Below are 23,948 nucleotides of genomic sequence, written 5' to 3'. Positions count from 1 at the left end.
CGACTGCTACACGTTCTAATCATAGCATTTCTGTATGCAAGGTGTTGATTCGTATTGAATTGATGATGCCCAAAACTTTGTAATTCACTTTTTTTCTCTCTCTCGTTCCATTTTTGAGATACAAATGCTAACTCCGTTGTTTTCCACCAGGTGGTGCTATAGGTGGTCTCATTGCATAGCGCATGGCTACTTTACTATACCTAGACACCACTTCTATGTCTATAGCTGCCACCGTTCTCAAGTTAATGGCGGTGGACAGGATATGGGTGGACACACTGTATATAGAAGTCAAAAGAAAAACAAAGAAGGTGATGGCGGTAAAGTGAAGCAATCATGGAGCAATAGTCATTGAATAACCAGACTGCATCGCCCAAAGAGAGGACGTGACTTTTGTCCGGTGCCATTCTAGTGAAATATAAGGATGACTGCCTGCGGAAACCTAGTCCACATCTCCCACTTATTTAAGATATGGATGTAAGGCAAAAGGAGGAGAAAAGATGGCGGTCATTACCCTAAGGCTATGTTCACACTAGAAAAATGATTTTTCTTAAGAAATTTCTTAAGAAATTTCTTAAGAGTGAAGGATTAGTGCACCTGCGTTAAAAAACGCATCAAAAACGCACCTGCGTTTTTGCCGCGTTTTCGGTGCGTTTTTGGTGCGTTTTTGGTGCGTTTTTACCGCTGGTTGCTCCCTGCGTTATTGTGCCAATTATCTATGGCAAAAAACGCAGTTAGCTGCAGAAAAGAAGTGACATGCTCATTCTTTTTCTTAAGAAAATCTACTGAAAGAATTTTCTTAAGAAAAAAACGCAGTGTGTGCACAGCTAATTTTTTTTGCCATAGGTTTTGCTGGGGAATGTCTGCAGAAAGGTTACAAGAATTTCTCAAGAAATTTCTGCAGCAAAAACGGACCAAAAACGGACCAAAAACGCAGGTAAAAAACGCAGTGTGTGAACACAGCCTAACAGTAAGTGCACAGGTTTACATAAGTTTTCAGCACCTCATTCCATTCGAGACAAAGTTGTGAGACCTGGAGAGGACACGAGGATTTTCTTGAGCTCTAACATATTAATCAGTTCTAGAAGAAGAGGAAAAAAATAGGGCGTGATCTCCTTTAGGAGTTTGGAGAGGTTTCCCTCTTATCAGGAGCTGAAATCAATGACTTCCTAATCCTCCGACAGATGAAATCCAGAGACAGAAGGAATTGGGCTATTGTTCAGATATGTGAAATATTCAGACAGCGCAGCGGCCATTCCCCTCCGGGCACTGCCCACACTGCACAGCTGTAAGGAATGACGGAGATGCTGGCGCCGCGGACCACGACCCGATCAGCCAGCAACAAAGAACACAGGGAAAACATAAAAATCTCATTTTAATACTTATTCCACAAAGTAATAAAAAACAATAAACCACAGATACTTAAATCATCCTTATTACAAATCGGATGGAAAAATATTACATCACACATTCCCCATATCCAAAGCCTCTCGCACGTCCTCTGCGCATCAAGTGCTACCAGGGTCATTTATAAAGATGGAGTCCAGGGGCAGCGTGTGCCAGTCCTGCCGTGTGTGCTGCCGGTCACAGAGCCCCTCGGTCATTCCTTCAGGTAGAAGTGCATTTTCTCATGTATGGTCTTGCGGTCGGGGTTGAGTCTCTTCAGGATCTGGGCGAGCACGTTTACAGTCTGCTCGCTGCTCAGACCGGTCTTCTTGGTTTGGAATTTTTTCAGTAAGTCCTTGGTCGTCATGGGTTTACGGGTCAGATACCTTCTAACCGCTTCTTCCGTCAACTGAATGTCTCTGTGAGAACAAAATGGAAGGTGCATTATAAAAAGGAGTATTCCTAGAACCCCAATACATCGACTTGGAGGAGCTCTGAGATGTGCTCGGAACTGGCTCATTTACATTTCAGAGGGGAGGGGGTCGGAGGCCCCGGGGCCGGGGAGGGGGTCGGAGGCCCCGGGGCCGGGGAGGGGGGTCGGAGGGGGTCGGAGGCCCCGGGGCCGGGGAGGGGGGTCGGAGGCCCCGGGGCCGGGGAGGGGGGTCGGAGGCCCCGGGGCCGGGGAGGGGGGTCGGAGGCCCCGGGGCCGGGGAGGGGGGTCGGAGGCCCCGGGGCCGGGGAGGGGGGTCGGAGGCCCCGGGGCCGGGGAGGGGGGTCGGAGGCCCCGGGGCCGGGGAGGGGGGGGTCGGAGGGCCCCGGGGCCGGGGAGGGGGGTCGGAGGCCCCGGGGCCGGGGAGGGGGGTCGGAGGCCCCGGGGCCGGGGAGGGGGGTCGGAAGTCCACAATAAAGAGACACAGTTGTGCCATACACAAAAGGTGATATCAGAGCCACTTACCCACTGCTGGGTGTAGACTTTCCAGATTGGGGCTGTGGGGTTGATTTTCCTGACGTATTCTGAGGTCCAGAATCCATCTTCAGACGCTTTGCTGCTGGAGTATGATTGGCAGCGCCACGTTTACCTGGAAGAAAAGCCAAAAACCGATGTCAGCGATAGTGGTCTAGGCGGCAGGACGTACAGAGCGAGCGCTCGTCCCCCGACAACCGCACCTTGCTCCAGTTTACTGGCTGCAGCCCTAAGTGTGTTCGACGTGTTCCCGGCATCAGGAGAAGGGGTGCCAGGCCGGCTGTTGGCGCGGGAGCTGTTGTTGGAGCCGCCTTTCTTATCCTTCTTCGGAGGAGTCTTCTTTTTCTACAAAGAAACAAATACAGATAAAGTCTCCGTTACATAATCAGTGAGGAGATAAGATTTTGAGGAGAAAAGCCCCTCAGGTCACCCCTTACCTGCATGAAAAGAGCAGAGGAAGCCTCTCCGTCTATATCACTGTCCTCCGACGTCTCCGACTCGTCACTGCTGTCTACAGGGAGAGAGTGCACAGCAATGGACTTTATCTATTGTGAGGTTATCAGTTGCTTAGCTAACATCTATAAATGAGGACTGTAAAGGCCCCGTCACACTAAGCAACATCGCTGCTAACAAACAACTTTTGTGACGTTGCTAGCGATGTCGCTGTGTGTGACATCCAGCAACAACCTGGCCCCTGCTGTGAGGTCGTTGGTTGTTGCTGAATGTCCTGGGCCATTTTTTAGTTGTTGCTGTCCTGCTGTGAAGCACAGATCGCTGTGTGTGACAGCGACAGAGCAACAACTGAATGTGCAGGCAGCAGGAGCCGGCTTCTGCGGAGGCTGGTAACCAATGTAAACATCGGGTAACCAAGAAGCCCTGTCCTTGGTTACCCGATATTTACCTTTGTTACCAGCCTCCGCCGCTCTCACTGTCAGTGCCGGCTCCTGCTCTGTGCACATGTAGCTGCAGGACACATCGGGTTAATTAACCCGATGTGTGCTGTAACTAGGAGAGCAGGGAGCCAGCGCTCAGTGTGCGCTGCTCCCTGCTCTCTGCACGTGTAGCTGCGTGCACTGGTAACCAAGGTAAATAGCGCAGCATCTTCCACGCGGCGCTGGAGGCTGGTCACTGGTTGCTGGTGAGCTCACCAGCAACTCGTGTAGCGACGCTCCAGCGATCCCTGCCAGGTCAGGTTGCTGGTGGGATCGCTGGAGCGTCGCAGTGTGACAGCTCACCAGCAACCTCCTAGCAACTTACCAGCGATCCCTATCGTTGTTGGGATCGCTGATAAGTTGCTTAGTGTGACTGGACCTTAAGAACTTCCATCAGAACCAACTACTGGACCCGAGGGATAAATGAAGGCCTCTCAATTACGTAGGGAGACAATATAAGACGTGGCCCTCACCTCTCTTCTTCTTCCGCTCCTGGGGTGTGGGTGCCTTCTTCTCCTCTTCTTCCTCCTCTTCCACCTTCTCCTCTTCGCTCTCCTCGCTGCTCTCACTTCCTTCATCAATGCCTACAAGACAACACACAAATCCTGAGCCATGAAAGGCTTCAGATGCCGCATCAGCAAATGATAGCATTTGGGTGCCGGAGGCAATGGCACTTGGTATGATCAGCAACAGAATATGTTTGGGTCAGATTAGAAACTTTGTGTTCCTGTCCGATGTCCCCTCTAATGCTCGGGAGACGACGGTCGGTCAGTGGTTACCTTTCGGATGCTCGTCTTCCTTCACGGGTGCAGGTTTCCCAGGAACGTCATCTTCTGAGCTGCAAGGAAATGACATGTGGCGATGAGCGGTGGTATCCCCATCAGATCGGGCATAGTCTCCGGTGCGGAGCTGCGTTACCTGCTCTCATCAGACATATAATCCACCTCCTGCCCCTCGTAGTCTCCGTCGTCGCTGTCCTCTATGGCCTCATCGTCGGAGCGAGATTTCTTCTTCTTTTTGCTCGCAGCGGTTTTCTTTGGTGCTTTAGGACGTCGCTCGCCTTAAATCGAAACACAACAGGAAGGATTAAAATTTGCTGATGCGGGTCATTATCTCAGTTGACCTCTGTCCGGCGTCACATTGTGCGGGTGATTTTATGGGGATGGATGTCACACAATGGATATGGCTGAATGCAGAAATCCTCAGAGGTTGGGAAAAAGGGAAACAATCCCGTGACCCGGATCTCACACAGCTTCACAGAAATCCTGCTCCTCACCAGCAGACAAGCACCTGAAGAGACCCTCTGCAGGACAGACCCCTCCGCAGGACGGACCCCTCCCCTCCCCCATCCCAGCCTCTCACCGTCTTCTCCACTCTCCTCGCTCTCGCTGGTACTCAGCTCCAGGTCGTCCTCGAGGTCGTGAATCTTCAGATCGCTTTTTTTCTTTTTTTTCTTACTCTTTCCCAACTTGTCCACTTTGATGCCGCCTTCCTCATCGTCGTCGTCCAGGTCCTTCAGCCGACGCTGCTGCATGATGCTGAAGTGGTTCAGGATTTTGTTCCGTCTGTAAACAAATCAATGAAAGCCTGTCATATCAGGACATAAGTGTTCCAGTACCGGGAGAAACAGACATCACACAGGAGACCTGGTGAGATTTGGAGAGTTGGGGTTACCAATAACCCTATAGTCATCCTCACTCCTGCCTAATAACTTGTAGAGCTGTAGGGGGAAAAAGCGCAATAGGGTCTTACCCGGTATGAGGGTAGAGAGACAGAAAGAGGTACACTCACCTGGTAGGGTTGTGCAAGTCACAACTCCTTATGATCGCATGTGAGTGCCTTTTTGTGGTTTAGCAGCGGCCCCGGAATGCAGTATATAAAATATAGGTCAGGTAAAGAGAAAACCGGTTTAAATGCCGCGCTAAAAACCACTGATGTTGTAGATGAAAAAGATTTCCTTTATTTCATAATTCTACGCGTTTCAGAGACATCTCCGTCTCCTTCCTCAGGAAAATAAATCATTACAAAAAAGGGGCAACAGAGCCTATATAAAGGAAGACCAGTAGCCACCTGGTGGCTACTGGTCTTCCTTTATATAGGCTCTGTTGCCCCTTTTTGTAATATGATTTATTTTCCTGAGGAAGGAGACGGAGATGTCTCTGAAACGCGTAGAATTATGAAATAAAGGAAATCTTTTTCATCTACAACATCAGTGGTTTTTAGCGCGGCATTTAAACCGGTTTTCTCTTTACCTGACCTATATTTTATATCCTGCCTAATAACAGCAGACAATACATGACACAGCGGGCCTGGCCTCCTCCACCGCCTCGTTGCCCCTCACCTGCCACAGCCTCCTCCCCCGCCTTGTTGCCCCTACCCTTCTCCCCCGGCCCTCCCCTTGCCCCTGTCCCCTCCCCCACCTCTTGCCCCTGTCCCCTCCCCTCACCTGTCCCCGGCCTCATCAGCCCCTCATCTATCCCGGACTCCTACCCTGTCCAGTTGCCTCTCACCTGTCCCATTCTAGCTTGGCCTCCTCCCCTTGCCCCCTCCCCCACCCCTTGCCCCTGTCCCCTCCCCTGTCCCAGCCTCCTCCCCTGTTCAGTTGCCTCTCACCTGTCCCCGGCCTCATAAGCCCTCATCTGTCCTGGCCTCCCCCTCACCTGTCCCCAGCCTCATCAGCCCCTCATCTGTCCCAGCCTCCCCCTCATCTGTCCTGGCCTCCTCTCCTGTCCAGTTACCTCTCACCTGTCCCATTCTAGCTTGTCCCCCCCCCCCAACCCCCTGTCCCCTCCCCCGCCTCTTGCCCGTCCCCTCCCCTGTCCAGTTGCCCCTTACCTGTCCCACTCTAGCTCGGCCTCCTCGGCGGTCAGGGTGCGATGCTTGGCCAGTGGAGTGAAGTTGTACCAGTTGGAAACTGGAAACGCTTCGAATGCTCCGTCTGGACACTGGGTGAAGATGAAGTAGGAGGCATTCTCCGTCACTCCGCCTTTCTTCACCCCTTTAAACCTGGTACAGCAGACATACAGATTTAGACATGGCTCCTGCCTTCAATTCCCGCCCCCAATGTTGGGGTCATCCGACTACTCACTTGCGCCCGGCTTTGCCATTAACCCTTAGCAGCCAGGGCTGGTCTTCTATCTTGAACTCCTTCAGGATGATGCCGTACTTCCTCCGCCGCGCCTCCTCTTTCTGCTTACGATTATACTCGCTCCCAGCGCCAGAGTCCGGCATCTCCTCTTCCTGATACATCTTCTTGGCGCTCAGATCACGCTCCATACGAGCCTAGCAGAAACGTATTACTATCAGTGTGATGCCCCCGTGTGGGCTCTGTTGGCTGGCAGCACTGCCAGGAGGAACACCCGAGTACATGATTCCCTGTGCCGGGTCACCGCCATATTGTACCAATCAGAAAGTGTCTGACAAACAGCTGTACTCTTACCTAGAAGTACCCGATAAATCACTGATCCTGTAGGAAACCACACACACGTATGTCCCGGCGCCATCTGTCTGGCGGCTGCACGGTCAAACAATCAGTATACATGTCTCTCCAGTCAGACTCATTATTGGTGGGTGCCCCCCCAAAGTCATACCCGTACTATTTACACAGCCTGCAGACAAGTCTGGGGGATGTACAATATGCCTGGCATCCAGCTAAAATGGACCTTGGGAGAAGCAATGTAAGGACAGCAACATCCCACAGCCAACATGGATGGGTTCTGGCTGCCAGCACTGTCATAAGCCGCTAACAAGAGAAGCCTTTCTGCACGATGCTTCTCCCAAGGTCCGCTTCAGTTGGATGCCAGGCAGAGTAACCATTCCTGAGGCTCTGGATGTGAAGGCTGCACAGTGCGTGTTTTCTGATGGTGAAGATGTACAATTAGAGCTGCAGCAGGGTTTGTGGCCCTGTTTATTCACACTTTGGTGGGCATAATATCATCCCTATAAGGCTCTGTGTGAGATACAGCGTTATTACATTTCCCTTTAGTACCTGGTTCCATGTAGAGAAATCCACTTTATCGGCTGCATTAAACCCCATTAGATTATATCTTTTACTGGGATTCCTGCAGCAAAAAAAATACAAATTAATTCATTATATATAAGAAATTACAGTCTGTATCTATATCGTACAGCGAGGAGGCGCCAGAAACCGAAGTCTGCACCGGGGGCATTATGGGACAACTCACAATCCTCACCCATCAGACCTGAGGGTCATAGTACAAAGCAGCCAACTCCATTCATTTCAATATATTGCTAAATACGCCCTCCAAAGGCCACTTTACACACAGATAAATCTTGGTTGCAGTGAAATCATGGACATACAGTTAGGTCCAGAAATATTTGGACAGTGACACAATTTTGGCGAGTTGGGCTCTGCATGCCACCACATTGGATTTGAAATGAAACCTCTACAACAGAATTCAAGTGCAGATTGTAACGTTTAATTTGAAGGTTTGAACAAAAATATCTGATAGAAATTGTAGGAATTGTCACATTTCTTTACAAACACTCCACATTTTAGGAGGTCAAAAGTAATTGGACAAATAAACCAAACCCAAACAAAATATTTTTATTTTCAATATTTTGTTGCGAATCCTTTGGAGGCAATCACTGCCTTAAGTCTGGAACCCATGGACATCACCAAACGCTGGGTTTCCTCCTTCTTAATGCTTTGCCAGGCCTTTACAGCCGCAGCCTTCAGGTCTTGCTTGTTTGTGGGTCTTTCCGTCTTAAGTCTGGATTTGAGCAAGTGAAATGCATGCTCAATTGGGTTAAGATCTGGTGATTGACTTGGCCATTGCAGAATGTTCCACTTTTTTGCACTCATGAACTCCTGGGTAGATTTGGCTGTATGCTTGGGGTCATTGTCCATCTGTACTATGAAGCGCCGTCCGATCAACTTTGCGGCATTTGGCTGAATCTGGGCTGAAAGTATATCCCGGTACACTTCAGAATTCATCCGGCTACTCTTGTCTGCTGTTATGTCATCAATAAACACAAGTGACCCAGTGCCATTGAAAGCCATGCATGCCCATGCCATCACGTTGCCTCCACCATGTTTTACAGAGGATGTGGTGTGCCTTGGATCATGTGCCGTTCCCTTTCTTCTCCAAACTTTTTTCTTCCCATCATTCTGGTACAGGTTGATCTTGGTCTCATCTGTCCATAGAATACTTTTCCAGAACTGAGCTGGCTTCATGAGGTGTTTTTCAGCAAATTTAACTCTGGCCTGTCTATTTTTGGAATTGATGAATGGTTTGCATCTAGATGTGAACCCTTTGTATTTACTTTCATGGAGTCTTCTCTTTAATGTTGACTTAGAGACAGATACACCTACTTCACTGAGAGTGTTCTGGACTTCAGTTGATGTTGTGAACGGGTTCTTCTTCACCAAAGAAAGTATGCGGCGATCATCCACCACTGTTGTCATCCGTGGACGCCCAGGCCTTTTTGAGTTCCCAAGCTCACCAGTCAATTCCTTTTTTCTCAGAATGTACCCGACTGTTGATTTTGCTACTCCAAGCATGTCTGCTATCTCTCTGATAGATTTTTTCTTTTTTTTCAGCCTCAGAATGTTCTGCTTCACCTCAATTGAGAGTTCCTTAGACCGCATGTTGTCTGGTCACAGCAACAGCTTCCAAATGCAAAACCACACACCTGTAATCAACCCCAGACCTTTTAACTACTTCATTGATTACAGGTTAACGAGGGAGACGCCTTCAGAGTTAATTGCAGCCCTTAGAGTCCCTTGTCCAATTACTTTTGGTCCCTTGAAAAAAAGGAGGCTATGCATTACAGAGCTATGATTCCTAAACCCTTTCTCCGATTTGGATGTGAAAACTCTCATATTGCAGCTGGGAGTGTGCACTTTCAGCCCATATTATATATAGAATTGTATTTCTGAACATGTTGTTGTAAACAGTTAAAATAACAAAACTTGTGTCACTGTCTCCAAATATTTCTGGACCTAACTGTATTGTTCCATTTGTACACAGCCACAAACCTGCCACTGATTGTCCACAATTTCACTGCAACCACAGATCTACCACAGGGGGGTGTGTGTGTGTGTGTGTGTGTGTGTGTGTGTCAGGGCCATAAGACACTGTTCACACTGCACCTGTATTCAGCAGTCACAAAAGATGGTTTTCAGACAGGAGATTCTTCAGCAGTCGTTCCTTGTCTATGGAATTTTATAAACCAGAAGTCTCATTTTTGGGCTTTTTAAAAAGTTACCCGTATGTTTTGGACTATAAAACGCTTCATACCATAAGAGGCACTCTAGACTTGAGAGCAGAAAATATTTCTCCCATTTTTTTATTTATTTATATTTTTTTAATTTCCCTGGTGGTGTAAAGGGAAGGGGTCATTAGAATAGGAAAGTAATAAATCTACTTTTAGTGTTTCTCTGCAGTGTGCATCATAAACAGCCCTGCTACATGCATTTATACACACACAGCCCTGCTACATGCATTTATACACACACAGCCCTGCTACACATTTTCACTTCCACACACAGCCCTGCTACATGCATTTATACACACACAGCCCTGCTACACATTTTCACTTCCACACACAGCCCTGCTACATGCATTTATACACACACAGCCCTGCTACATGCACATCTACACACACAGCCCTGCTACATGCACATTAAGGCTATGTGTGCACAGTGCGTTTTTCGCGGCAGCATGTTTTTCGGGTGCGTTTTTGGCCTCAAAACTGCATGACTTTGCTTCCCCAGCAAAGTCTATGAGTTTTCAATTTTGCTGTCCACACACAACTTTTTTTTAAGTTGCGTTTTTGAGCTTAAAAAAACTAAAAAAAAAAAATGGACATGTCAATTCTTTCCTGCATTTTCCCCCCATGCAATGCATAGGAAAACCGCAGAAAACCGCAGAGATCAAAAACGCAGCAAAACGCAGCCAAAAACGCACCAAATCGCGGTAAAAACACACGCGTTTTTTGCCGCGGGTGCGGGTTTTTTGCATTTTTAGCGGCCAAAAATGCAGCGTCAAAAAAAATGCAGTGTGTGAACTTAGCCTTACACACACAGCCCTGCTACATTCACATTTACGCACATGCAGCCCTGCTACATTCACATTTACACACACACACAGCCCTGCTACATGCACATTTATACACACACACACAGCCCTGCCACACACACACACACACACACACACACACACACACACACACACTATGAATTACCACATCTTGTCGTTCCTCATTGAGACCTGAATGGAGGCTGCAGGACTTGAGCAGCTGAAGGACCTTTCTGATGATGTGATGAGTCACATAACCTGTAAGGTCCTTGAAGTACCCGTGGGACCGGTCCTTCGGCTGCTCAGCTCCAGGTAAGCTTCCCCTCCAGCTCTGCAACATCACATAGATCAGTGTGAGGCAGGAGAGAGGGCAGTTCTCTGTGCACAAGAAAGACACGATGTCCGCATTCTCCTCAATCACAGGAAGCTTCCTCCGGGCTCTAAGATGCACACACTTTTCAGCAGTCTTACTTGTTAAGTGCCTCTTATAGTCTTTTTTTAACCTTTTTTTTTTTTTTTGCAAGGTTTTTTTTCATTTTATTAAACAAGGAAAAAAACTGCTTTTTTTTAAGCAAAAGAATTGACAACATGCAAATCTTCCTTTTTGTAAGGTACAGGGGGTCTTCAGAGAGGAAAGTGCTAGAAGAATAAGTCGGGTCACTTCTTCTAACTGCTTGGCATCTGAAGTGTTTAAAAGAAGCTAAAAAATCTGCACATATGACCAGAGAGTCATTTTTGCATATAAATGAATTGGTCCGTTCTGTTGAGAGTTTCTGGAGCAGCTTTTACTGTCATTTTACGCCTGAAAAGATCCAGTGTGAACATAGCCTTAGACTCATACCCTGGATGTCTGATCGTAGGGATGGTGTCATGACCCTCGGCAATTTTCAGGATGTTGAGCACTATGCTTCATCAGGTCTACTTGAATGCCACTTTGTTGACCCATTATAGCTAACAGGAGCCAAAGGGCACTATGATATTTTTTTTTTGTTACGCATAGCTGCGATAGCATTATTGGCATATAATAGAGCCACATCATCAATAGTTTAAGTGGGAAAATCCAAAAATATTACAGAAAAATGCTGTAACATGGGGCAGCCTATAGGCGGCATCGTACAGGTTATCCTGCTGCACAGACCCTATCCTGGGCAATAGTCGCTTTAATTACAATGCTGCTGCCACCTAGTGCATAAGGCGAGTACTGCTGAGATTTAAATATAATTTCCAGGGATAATTTGTGTAGGGTCCCCACTGAATAACTGAGCGTGTAAGACCCCCACGAATCTAAACCACTCACCTGGGAACACGTACGACATATTCAGTGACGGACTGACTGCTGCCCCCCTGTAACATGAAGAAAGAGGTCACCACATAGAAAATAAAGCAAACCAATGCATCTTGAGCACCGAGCTGACACTTACGAGAGACGCCATGGCCGGAGGAAGGCGAGAGGAATACCTGGAAGATAGTTACAAATGGTGAAGTACTCGGAAGGAAGCAGTGACCACATACAGAAGACACACAAACGGCGGCTGATGACCTGATGTGTATGGGGGGGCGACAGTCACAGGGGGATAGAAAATTCCTCATACCCCAATAAACACAAAAGGTGAACACAGGCACCGGCGCTGGTCCCAATGAGCCGCTCCCATTCATAGGAGCCTCCATCCTGTACAGCAGGGTTCCCCAACTCCAGTCCTCGAGGGCCGCCAACAGTGCATGTTTTCAAAATTTCCTTAGCATTGCATGGGTGTTGGAATCATCAACTGTGCAGGTGATTAAATTATCACATGTGCAATACTAAGGAAATCCTGAAAACATGCACTGTTGGCGGCCCTTGAGGACTGGAATTGGGGACCCATGCTGTACAGTGATGGTGTATGGCCATGATGTGGCATCATTTCACAATCAGATTCCAAAATATGGAACCCCCTGACACCGCACGGTGAACCAGGGCAGCGTGCAGCATCCGAGATGTATGTACGCACTGCACATACACAGCGGGGTCCGCAGCAGAAAACAGAGCGGGTGCCGGCTGTGTCATACTGCCACACCTGAGCCCAACTGCTGTAAACAAAGTAGGGTCAATCAAGAAAATTAAAAAAAAAAAAAAAAAAAAAAAAAAAAAAAAAAAAAAAAAATAAAAAAAATCACATCTAAGAGGTTGGAAATGGTGACAGAGGCCCCTTCCAAACTGCACTCCTTCATGCCTACTGAAGCCCCCCCACCCCCCGTATCTGCCACGTTTTGTCTCCTATGGCTGGGTTTCAATGAACAGTAATTTTACAATACTACAGTATTGCCACACACAGTACAAGCGTGCAGGGTCATCTTCCCTTAGCAACCCAATAAAGAAAAAAAAATATATATGTATTTTAAAAAATTAAACAAAAAAAAAAAAAAAAAACCAGTCTCCTCCACCTTTTCTTCCAATGTAAATAACTTAAAAAATAGTAATGAACATATTTAGTATCAACACAACTAACAACGCAGAGAAATATTAGATATTTATCCCATAAAGGTGAATGGAGAGATGAAAAGTCACGAGGGTCTCACAGAAAAGATACCGGGGGGGGGGGGGGTGGGGGTCTCACACAGAGGCATATGGGAGGGGAGGGGGGGGGGGGAGCAGCTCTCGCACAGAGGCATATGGGGGGGGGGGGGTGTCTCACATAGAATCATATTGTGGGGGTCACTCACAGAAGCATATTTGGGGTCTTACAGGAAAGATACTGGGGGTCTCAAGCATATTGGGGTCTCACGGGAAACATTGTGGTCTCACAAGCATATTTGGGTGTCTCACAGGAAAGATATTGGGGGTCTAACACAGAAGTATATTGGGGTCTTACAGGAAAGATATTGGGGAGGTTTCACACAAGCATAATAGAGGGTCTTACAGGAAAGATATTGGGGGGGTCTCAAACACAAGTATATTCGGGGTCTCACAAGAAAGATTTTGAGGTCACAGAATATTTGGGATCTGACAGAGAACTTATGGGGTCTAGAGGAGTCATACAGGAAAAGGCAATAATCAGGATACGGAGGGGGCGCCATATCAGAAGGATAATGTTTGCTGGAACGGCAAAGCCAAGACAATAATGGGTGTCACAGAAGGAGACTGCGGGATAAGCAGCAGCAGCAGCAGCTGAGGGGACGTACATGGAGAGATGAAGGCGCCGAGGGGTCACACACGGGGTTATACAGGGGCTGGACGCATTACAGGGAGCCGCGCCGGCAGGATGCGGGGGTGATGGCTCATACACCGGCAGTGGAGCGGCTCACACACTCCGCAGTCCGGATTTCTCACCGGTTCACTGCTGGTCTCCGTCTTCCGGTCCGCAGCCGACTACTTCCGGGTTATATAAAATAAGACCCGCGGTGGGGCGGACGTCACTCTGGCGCCATCTTTGACTGGGGCCTGTCCATTAGTGAGCGGCCATGTTTGTTGTGGGCGTGTTTCCAATATCAGCACTACACAGTAAGATACCCATGCAGCAAACTGTGCGGCAGCAGAGATCTGAACATAGGATTATATGCAGTAAAAGGCTCTGGTTATTGATTTTTTTTTCCAGGTTGCTACATGGAGACAGTCAGCAGGCAGCTGCTGATAGATTTGCTCCAGACCAATCAAATTAAGTCAATAGGGTAACATTTTGGGACCACATTAAAGAGAACCTGTCACCAGATTTTTCCCTATTAAACTAAAAGAATCCCCTTCTGCGGCTCCTGGGCTGCAGTCCATGAAGGTTTACATTGGCCCTGACTCCGCTTCCAGACCCCAAAAATAACTTTATAAAACTTGGCCGTTAGGTATGCTAATTACCTGTGTGGGCCAGATGTTCGGGCTCAGTTTCTGCTCCTGTCCCCCCTCCTGCCGCTGATCGCCGTCCTCCTTTCTTGATGTGATGACGCCATCGTCGCATTTTAAAATCTCGCGCCTCTGCAGTTAGGTCAGCTCGCGCAGGCGCAGTTCGCTCTGCCATATCGCGGGCAGAGCAGAAAACATAGCTGTCCACGCTCGCGCCGGTGAGCTAAGTGCGTAGGCGCGAGATTATGGGCGGGGCTGTGCATGACCTCACCAGCGCCATCCTTGTCCCTGCCCATAATCTCGCGCATGCGCATTTAGCTCACCGGCGCGCGCGAGGGCAGCAATGTTTTCTGCTCTGCCCGCAATATGGCAGAGCGAACTGCGCCTGCGCGAGCAGGCCTAACTGCACAGGCGCGAGATTTGAAATGCGACGAGGATGATAACGGAGGCGTCATCCCATCAATCAAGGCAGGAGGATGGCGATCAGAGGCAGGAGGGGGATGAAGGAGCAGAAAATGAGCCCGCCCATCTGGCACACACAGGTAATTAGCATACCTTATGGCCAAGTTTTATAAAGTTATTTTTGCGGTCTGCAAGGGGAGTCAGGGCCAAGGTGCACCTTCATAGAATGCAGCCCAGGAGCCGCAGAAGGTGATTCTTTAATAGGGAAAAATCTAGTGACAGGTTCCCTTTAAGGAGCCTTCCATCTGTACCATCCATCTGCCCTGATACAAGGCCATTAGAGGGGTCTGGAGTCTGGACCTGCAGCCCTGGAGGTGTCAGCTGGTTGTAACATGGCGACCACACACGTCCCGGCCCCCTGTGCTTATATAATGCTGCAAACGGCTGTGGTTCCCCCTCGATGGAGCAGCCCCTACCTCTGTACAAAAAACATGGACGGCCATGTTCACACACAGATCTGGGCAGCCACCGCCGTTATCATCTCCCTGTACAGCTCTATTTGTGCGGCTGTGGTGGAACCATAGTAACAGGAATAGACTATACCAGGCTGTTAGGAGACAATCTGTCCCCTGCATACTGACAGTTTCCAATAACAACCGCCCTGGAGTATAAGCTGAGTGGATCGTATTGAAGAACACTGATCAGAAATGGCTGATACCAGGAAACAATAGACTGCATTTATTGATCATCCATAATATGGACTGAGAGTGAGGATCACATACAATAATGAAGAGATGCAGACTGAGTATGGTTGTACATTATATTTACACATAATATATATATATGCACAAGCACACAGTATATACATATATACAGCATAAGGCGGATATTACATATGTCACACACCCGGCTACACCTCTGACTCCGAGCCAGAGTCTGAGTAGTCAGCGACCAAACACTGTGCAGTGGTGAGGGGTCTGGGGGCGCCATCCTCTGCTGGGATGTTATTACTATGACCAGTCCTTGCTCCATTGTCCCCCGGCCGCCTCTGTGCCCCGTTGCTGTGGATGGCAGGCGCCTCCTCTGTCGTCTGTGTCTTGTCATCTGTCTGACCTCCATCTTTGGATGTTCGCCGCACGACCCCCAGCGTTACGGCGGACGTCCCAGTGATCGGTGCGGATTTGGGTCGGATCATCAACTTTTTGAGTGAATTCTCCGGTGTCTGGAGCTTCCTGTCAGCTGCGGGGGAAAACCAGGAGCGGCTGCTGATCTCCGAGCGCTTCTTCTGCTGCTTCTGATCGTACGCTGCAATAGAAGAAAGAATAAATGAGGACGAGAGCTACAGCCGAGGCACAAAGCGGTCACCTCCACCACCACCGGCCCAGACATACCAGAGGCAGTGAATGAGTCCATGCAGAACAGGGAAGATGACCGTTCAGGCCCCTGGGAAAGTGGGGTGACTATTATGGTACTTGTAATGACAACTCAGCTCAAGACTTGTCTGACAGAATGGTTACTATGGATACGCTGCCTGACAACCTACACCTTTCCACTTTGTTGTCAAGCAGCTCTGACCTAGCAACCGATCAGATATTAGAGAAAGGGCACAACCCTCTGCTCTGCCAGTCAGTCTCCCACTGAGGCCACCACAGACTGCCCCTTGGAGTAGTAATAGACCCTCCACAGGTGTTGGCTCCCCACATTAATGCTGCCTCTCCTTTCCCCTTCTTACACTCCAGGCTGCGATACTTGAGCAGAGCCGCGAGCTTCTTATCCTCCTCCACCTCGGGGAGAAGCTTCAGGTCCAGAGACGTCTTCTTCAGCAGCGCCTGATCCCGCTCCTCCTCCTCTCGGATCTGCTTCTTCTCCTCCTGGTATGAGATAATGACAGAGGATGGCACCAAAGCCACAAAGAGCCACACTGCCTGCAGATGATGGTGACCTACCAGCCAACTGTGCCAGTATAAAAGACATGGGCAGAGCCAGGGTGCCAGTCATTATGGGTCAGCGCCACATCTTGATGTCCAGCACCAGCACTTTACCACTTCTGCAGGCCCCAGTCCAGTTCCCCACACCATAGATTGATGCCTCCTGAAGCGCTATGTATACACAGCTGTATCTTACCCTAAATTTGTTGCGCAGGAGGCTGTTGAGGGCGAAGTCGTCCCTCCATGCGCTCTGAGCCTCCTGCAGCTCGGACAGTGATGGTGCCGCCCTCTGGAGCTTCTCTTTATCCTTGACTCCGTGCTCGAGGCGATACATAGAATCCGTCTCCAGCTTCTGCTTCTCTTCATGTTCTGCGGGAGACAACGTGTGAACACAGCCCAACCTCTGCCGCTCATTATCACCCCGCTGTGGGCGGAGACACAGATACCGACCTGTTGTGAGTACTTGCTCATTCTCCGCCATGTCCCAGCGCTCCTCCTTCCTCTGCGCTCCGCTCACAATCACGTAGTCGCATGACGCAGGGTCCGTCTGCATCTCGATGTAATTCACACACAGGTGACACTTCATCCTGAACCTGGGAGAGCAGAGAGCGGGTAAAGGCAGTCACCTTTAATATTCATCACTAATTACCTTACTGTGACTTTTCTGGAAGAATCCCCCCCCCCCGCAACTCCGGCCAGGATGGTGCATGAAGGTTAGAGTGACTCCTATCTATACACTAACAGAACAGTCCATATTCTGGGACTTGCCAGCGCCTCCTGCCTTTCCCTTATAACAGGAGATTTGATAATTGTTCACAATGTACTCCCTCAGGCGTATGTGGAGTATTTCTACACTTGAGGGGCAGCACAATCCTGGTGTAATGAAGCCTATTACCTGTAGATGGGAGTTGTGTAGTAATTGCCGACCTTCTTCTTCTCTGCATTGTAACGGACACCTGTAATAGACAGAAACAAATCATCAACACTAGATTCCCAATTGCAAAATTATTACTAAAAAAAACCCAAAAACCTAGTAGACATTTTCAGGGCTCTCCAGGTATTTTCAAACAAGTAATCACTTTATGGGGTGCACCACTGCGGACTATAGATTGGCTGATCACAGGGCTTTATGCTGCAATCTCAGTGGGGAAAGCAGACATGAAAACACTCCATGGAGAGGGTGGTGTCCTGTCCATTATTGCACAATAGTCTGCACCATTATTTGGAGCAATGAGGAAGATACAGTCACTAAGTCTGTGCACATTGTTTCAGCTATGAACACCAGAGCCTGGTGGAAGGGTCCACAGTGCTGGATCAGAATAGCGCGGATGAATCTTTATGCTTTAAGACAATACAAGACATAGACAGAGGCTCATACCCATTCCTATATGATTCTTGCAGCCGTCGCACCAGATGTTATATGGCATCTCAAACCTGTGGAGAGAAGATTGTGACTGTTGCGACTCTGCAGACACGACGGATAGAATGTACAATATGTACGGTGTCATCACAATAACAATGCACATTAAAGCCGGACACGGCTGATCAATCGGGAACCACTATGTTGTCCCTGTGTTTGCGTGGGTTTCCTCCGGGTTCTCTGGTTTCCTCCCACACTCCAAAGACATACAGATTGGGGCTCACAATCTAGAGTCCCTATGGGGACAGTGTTGCCAATGTATGTAAAGCGCTGTGGAATTAATAGTGCTATATAAATGAATAAAATTATTATTATTATCCCAAGAACAAAAAGCCCCATAAGAAATGTCTCCCCGCAGAATTGCTGTGTGCAGTACCTGCCCACACACACAGGGGTCACTGCAGCCTCTTCAATCTAGTATGTGGGGGGTCACGGCTTCTAGCAATATCCCATTATTTACTGTGATGGGAGGCTAGCACAGAAGTCAATGAAGAGGAGGCAGAGCTCAATCTGTTGAAATCTATAGGAGTTATGGATGCGCTGAACAAGCGGCTATTGGACCCCATGGTCATGTGACCTCACATTCCGGTTTCTGATTGTAAATCCGGCGGCTCTCACCTGATGATGAGGATGCCCTGTGACAGCTTCCTGGCTCGCTCCCGCAGAGGGTGACTGTTCCTGTAACGGTTGAGGGAGCCATGCTGAGAAAGAGAAGAACAAGTGAGTTACCACAGATACGATATTAAGAAGCCCCTATATAAAGCATAGATTGGTATTATCGGATAGTTCTAGTAAATAGAAGCATTTACTGCTTACTAAATTTGCAGCTGTTCTTTACATACTAACACTTTTATTTACAGCTTGTTGCCTAGGAGACCAACCATCGCTGCTGCTCTCTAGCTGCAATGAAGCTGGCCAGTTATAGAGCGATCCAGTCACGCTGAATAGGTGTGCTCATAAGCGCAACAGAAGAGGACCTATAGCACCGCGCATGTTCTGCTGTCTGGCAGCAATGGTCGGTCTCCATGGCAATAAGCTGTAAATAAAACATATCGCTCAAGAACAGCTGACAATGTTAATAATCATGAATGTGCAGAATACCTGTACCATCAACCATGCTCACTGCTGAAGATGGTGCATTAACCCTTTAGGCGGCTGTACTGGTCACAGTGGCGGTTTGCACGGGACGACGCCTGGCTGACAGCAGCCGCACTCACCTTGGCCGGGTCGAAGTCGGGAGGATAATACTTGTTGGTTCCTTTTCTCTCGCCCTATGGAAAAACAAAAGACATTATTATCCTGAGCCACAGACGGAGACAACAGATCACCCGCCACCCCCTCCAGGCTATTACTGTCCAGCTATTACTTGTCTGAAGAACTGTAAGTCCCAGCAATCTGCAGGGCCCAATGATCTGAACGCCTCTGCTTTGTGGCACTACAAGCCCCAGCAATCAGTGTCCAATCCTCAGTTATCATTGTACAATCCACTATAAGATCTGCTGTCTATGGAGCCCGTGCTACTTTCTTTACTGCGGAACTACAAGCCCCAGCAATGTCATGTGTGGCCTTTAGCTGAACTACACATCCCATCAGATGTGGAACTACAACTCTCAGCAACCACTTGCACCACAAGTCCCAGAAATTCCGAACTTGTTAACAACTGTGGTACTACAAGACCCAGGAAGCCCTCCTGCTCCATGCACTGCTGGACTAAAACACTCAACATCACGCCTGACAGCAATGGTGGGACTCACCATCTTCCCGCAGTGTCAGCCCCGGATCGTCTCCTGTTCTCTCCGTCTGTTATGGTTGTGATGCGACAAATAAGCGCCAGATAGGTCTGTGTCCCCACTCAGTAGCCGGGTGTGCGACCGTCCACAGCCCGCGGTCTACAACACAATGGCGGCAGCACTGGAAAACAAAACACTAGAGCGCGCTGTACCACGTGATGCCAGGTTACTTCCGGGAAAGTCATGTGATCTAACGGTGGCTCGCAAGGGGCAAAGTGCTTCCTTGCAGATTGGACTTGATCCCGACTTTTAGTTTTACTTATGACCACTAGAGGGCGCTGGCATAACACTGTATATATGAAGGGGGAGGGGTACAAGGATGGAGGAGGTCAGCTGACTTTATTCTACATGATAGGAGTAGTAGTACACATGACTGGTGATCTCCGTACAGCGCAGAGGAATGGGCTTTTCTGCAGAATCTGTTCAGGTTTTCGGACAACCCCTTTAATTAGCTCCATTGACTTACATTGTAAAAGTGACTTCTGGCTCTCACAGAACACAGAGTCAGAATCACGTGACCCATAAGAGGAGCGGAGCACTCCTTGCTCTACACAGGGTGAGGGCCACTTCTGGAAGAATTGGGCCACCAAAGCCACCATATTCCATGTATGTGATGCGTTGACTGCCTTGGATTAATACTTTGCACCCGTTTCTCTAGCCACTTGGCCCTGCGAGGTTTCAGCGGCCCGGTCTGATGTCTGTGGGACGTTCTGGACCCCTGTGATCAGTGACCACTTGTCTCGATTAGTCTCTACAGGGCCCAGGCTGGGAGATTCCTTGTGTCCTTCTCTTGGACATGGTGGCCTCTTCAGCTGGCATTCGGCTGCCATACATGACAAGTGCTTTTTCCCCACTGGACTGCGGGGCTCACAATCATCCAGGTGTCCCGGAGATCTTTCACTCCTTTTTTTGCGGACTTCTCTTGAGGATGACATGGTTCTCTTCCTCATCCCCTGGAGGACCTTTGTGCACCAAGAACCCCTCAGCATCAGGTTTCTTGTCACCTCAAATAATCCTCGGGAGAACTGGGACGCCTCATGTCCTCCAGAGAGGTTTGGGTTTCCTATGTGGCTCAGGGTAGGTATGCTCTAAATGCAGACTCTCGCCCCTCCGAACACCCGACTGGACAGTCTACATTTCTTCCAAGCCATTCTCATCCTTCATGTTTTTGCTCCTGTTCTGGTCTTAGATCACTTCTGAGGGTACGACCCAGCCTCACCCCTGTCCGTCCCAAAACAAGGACTATGTCAAATCCATCCAGAATACCAGCAGTTGCGTCACCAGAAGAGGACGCTCTCCTCTCCGCAGTGCATCGTCTTACCATCATCATTCCCTTTTCCTCACTATCCTTTTTGTTCAGATCAGATTTGTCTCCCTCAGACCTGTAACAGCCCCTGAGTCTTTGCGAGGATCTATGCCCCCCCCCCCCTCACATCTCTAGTTGTTCTCTGGGATCTATTTTTTCACCAAGTAACATGTCAGTGGATCTTTGGAGCCTCTGATCAATTTTCCAATTTTCCTCCCATAGTCTGTTGGGATCTTTATTGGCGATTCATCTTCTGCTTTTGCTCCAAGCGCCGGGCCTAGTTTCCTTCCCTTATGGCCAACTCCCTTTGTCAGCTGACCTAGAACTAATCCATGACTATCTCTGCCATCAAGTTTCCACATCACCAACTTTGAATTGTTCTCAACCCTGTTGACACCTTTAGTCTCTGCAATCAAGGTAACGGCATCACTGCAAGCTAGTTTCCAGTTTGCTAATGCTTCACTCTTATCCTGCAGTTAACCATTCTCTTGCGACAACTACCTGTTTGCATAAATCTGTGCTATAAACAATAACTCTGCAAGCAAGTTACCAGATTGATTGCCTACTCATCTATCACTCCTGTGTATAATCTCATTTCTGCAAGCAAGGACCAGCTGTCATTGCATCATTTATATCCTGCTACTAACCATTTACTTGCTGATAGTTCTGGATTGTCTATATGTTTACCGTTACGGTGTGTAACCTCACACCTGGTTATGCTTCATCTGGTGCTTGTTGCTTCACTTGTCTAAGTATGCCATCTTGCATACCCCACAGTTTGTATCCTCACTGATCCACGTGTCATCTGTTAGAGCATCGTAGCAGGTCTTATCAGCTCTGGTCAGTGCTGCTCACCCTGACCTATGACTTAAGAATCCACCACACCGAGTCTTCTTTTAACAGGTTGCATTACCAGTCTCACACGGGACTTTTTGATATCTTGAACCCTTTTTTTCTACCTGCCTGTTCTCATCTTGTTCCCTCTTACCTCAAAAGTTATTCAGCTCGGGTCCAGACAGTTTAGTCAACGATGGTAATTTACTTATTCAAGGGGGGTAGAAGGGATAGGGCTCATTAAGAGCTTCTCTGTCATGTCAGCAGCTGCCAGGAGTCTCCACATCTGCAGGTCCACATCGCCAGCTTGGACAACTGGGCCACGTATTGTTGTATGTAAGAATCGCGAGATCCAGTGTTGTGGGTTTTTTTTTCTGGAGATCCGCCATTTGCTCATCGGTAGGTTTCTGATGCATATCTATTTGCATCAATCACATGTCTACAGCTTATCGGCCAGGTCCCTGGCTGCACGCATTGGTCACTCCTTGGGGAAGATTCGCTCTTCTCTAACCCTTCCTTACCTTGTGTTCTCCAGCCAGCATCGCAGAGAGCGGTCCAGTGATCCGTTAAATCTCGGGACCCAGAGCTTGATATTCTGATCCAGTTTTTCTGGTCATTGACCTTCTCTAGGTTTGATATTATACCCCTTTTTACCTCAGCTACCTCCGTTGCTTTGGATGTTGAGACCAAAGATCCAAACTTCTTGATGTTTATCTACAGACGAGGAAGTCTCATTTTCCTTGGTATGACCGCTGCGCTTCCATCCCTGGAAATGTTTCATCTTAAGATGTTGTCCTTCTCCAGTGCTTTGTGAGTGGAAGCCTCATCTCTTTTCTGAGACACATTTCTGACCCTTTTACATCTTCTTTTAGTGATGTGGACCCTCTGCAAGGAAGCTTTAGACTACAGTATGGGATAGCTGCAAGGCATCACCCGACAAGGATGTTCCTGGTGCTCCAGACTCCCTTCGTGGAGGGTTTCTTCCTAGGTATCAGCACCTCGGTAGGCTCTTAGTAAGCTGCACCTCTCCTGTACATTCCTTATCCTCCATAAGGACAGGGTGGTTTTCCGCCACCTTACTTTCCCATTCACATTAGCTTTTTCCCCCTCAGTCCCTTATATTCCCCAATTTCAGAGCATTTTGCAGTGTCTGATTTGATCAGGGTGATTAGGATTTTCCTATTGGTTACAGACGTCTTCTGGAGCGCCTTGTTATGACTCCTGGCAGACCTCCACAGGTTTTAGCTGGTGTAGAAGACCATTTTTTCCAGTGGATCTGTCCTGTAATTGGGGAAGCCTCCAGATCCATGGGCATAGCTGATACCTTTTATTTTTGCACAATGGGGGTTGGGGCCTCATGGGAGTTCAGACATCCGGCTTCCATTCCCCAGGTTGCAAGGCTTCATCAAATTCTTCAAGATTCCCACCATGGCTGCTGGCAATGCTAGCTTGGGTTGTAAGGTGCTGTGAACTGTCCCACATTGGCAGGCTGTATGGTTAGTTTTTGGTACTGCCCACCCTCTGACCCTGCTCTACATCCCTTGGTGCGGTGTCCCCAATACTACTTATCATTAAATCCCTTAATTGTTGAATATATTGAGGAACACAGATCCCATCCCCTGTTTTTTCTTTCTGAGATCAGTCCTGGTTGCTCGAGTATTTTTCTTCTTATCGGGTTCGGGTCATGCTGGTTCTATGTGTTAGTTTATTTTCTTTATTTCCTACTGCTTTTGACACTAAACTGGGCTGCCTAGTGTTTGAGGATTAGGTGTAGCCCACCACGTGGAGACGTTATTTTAGATTTTTGATAGGGTGGGATTGATCGCTTGTTTGGGAACCCCTTTAATTGGGTAAATATGCCCTAAAATTACGCACCATGCTGTCCCTTTAAATGCTAGGGCTGCATTTGTGCCCAAATTAAGGCTTCAAATCTAGGATCTAGAAAGCCTAGTCCGGATTATCTGACCCTCACGTGTGCTGGGACTTGCAGCCGTAGCTACAATTTGGAATTTTGCTGACCTCCGGTAATCAGTGAGCATTGCATGGTGGGAGTTCAGATAATGGTTGAGCAAAACTAGAATTTGGGGATCAGTGTTTGTGCAGAATATTGACGTCAGTCACAGAGAATCTCATCTCAT

The 23,948-nt window shown here is 48.4% G+C and overlaps 2 protein-coding genes across 4 annotated transcripts; both read right to left on the bottom strand.

The window, feature by feature from the left end:
• Nucleotides 1–1,354: 1,354 nt before the first annotated feature.
• GTF2F1 (general transcription factor IIF subunit 1) lies at nt 1,355–13,691 on the bottom strand. Of its 3 annotated transcripts, none has more exons than XM_075346637.1 (14): nt 13,630–13,691; nt 11,744–11,780; nt 11,620–11,666; nt 7,268–7,340; nt 6,368–6,561; nt 6,115–6,285; nt 4,642–4,844; nt 4,198–4,339; nt 4,059–4,117; nt 3,753–3,863; nt 2,785–2,858; nt 2,551–2,692; nt 2,339–2,462; nt 1,355–1,802 (listed from the first exon to the last, which is right to left on the bottom strand). In XM_075346637.1, the coding sequence occupies exons 2-14, from the start codon at nt 11,753–11,755 to the stop codon at nt 1,598–1,600; spliced, it is 1,557 nt and encodes a 518-aa protein (XP_075202752.1). In that variant the 5' UTR covers nt 11,756–11,780; nt 13,630–13,691; the 3' UTR covers nt 1,355–1,597. The 3 variants fall into 3 exon arrangements, with proteins under 3 accessions (XP_075202752.1, XP_075202751.1, XP_075202753.1); XM_075346636.1 differs by lacking the exon at nt 13,630–13,691 and adding an exon at nt 13,482–13,623; XM_075346638.1 differs by lacking the exon at nt 13,630–13,691 and adding an exon at nt 13,543–13,565.
• Nucleotides 13,692–15,338: 1,647 nt separating this feature from the next.
• On the bottom strand, nt 15,339–19,789 carry YJU2B (YJU2 splicing factor homolog B). The gene is made up of 9 exons (XM_075346639.1): nt 19,635–19,789; nt 19,098–19,151; nt 18,499–18,581; nt 17,839–17,894; nt 17,356–17,416; nt 16,911–17,053; nt 16,657–16,829; nt 16,265–16,403; nt 15,339–15,837 (listed from the first exon to the last, which is right to left on the bottom strand). Exons 1-9 carry the CDS (start codon nt 19,635–19,637, stop codon nt 15,443–15,445), a joined length of 1,107 nt encoding a protein of 368 aa, XP_075202754.1. The 5' UTR covers nt 19,638–19,789; the 3' UTR covers nt 15,339–15,442.
• Between the last annotated feature and the right edge of the window lie 4,159 nt (nt 19,790–23,948).

This window comes from Anomaloglossus baeobatrachus, chromosome 4, assembly GCF_048569485.1.
Source record: "Anomaloglossus baeobatrachus isolate aAnoBae1 chromosome 4, aAnoBae1.hap1, whole genome shotgun sequence".
Lineage (NCBI taxonomy): Eukaryota > Metazoa > Chordata > Amphibia > Anura > Aromobatidae > Anomaloglossus > Anomaloglossus baeobatrachus.
This window is presented reverse-complemented; position numbering and strand designations above follow the sequence as displayed.

Excerpts from the sequence above, each read along its gene's own strand:
- YJU2B (XM_075346639.1), bottom strand. Across the intron at positions 17,895-18,498 it reads CAGGGCATCCTCATCATCAG|GTTTGAGATGCCATATAACA; the intron begins GTGAGAGCCGCC and ends TTCTCTCCACAG. Across the intron at positions 16,830-16,910 it reads TGAGCAAGTACTCACAACAG|AACATGAAGAGAAGCAGAAG; the intron begins GTCGGTATCTGT and ends TGTCTCCCGCAG.
- GTF2F1 (XM_075346636.1), bottom strand. Across the intron at positions 7,341-11,619 it reads TATGTCGTACGTGTTCCCAG|GAATCCCAGTAAAAGATATA; the intron begins GTGAGTGGTTTA and ends TTTTTGCTGCAG. Across the intron at positions 4,340-4,641 it reads CGAGGAGAGTGGAGAAGACG|GCGAGCGACGTCCTAAAGCA; the intron begins GTGAGAGGCTGG and ends TTTCGATTTAAG.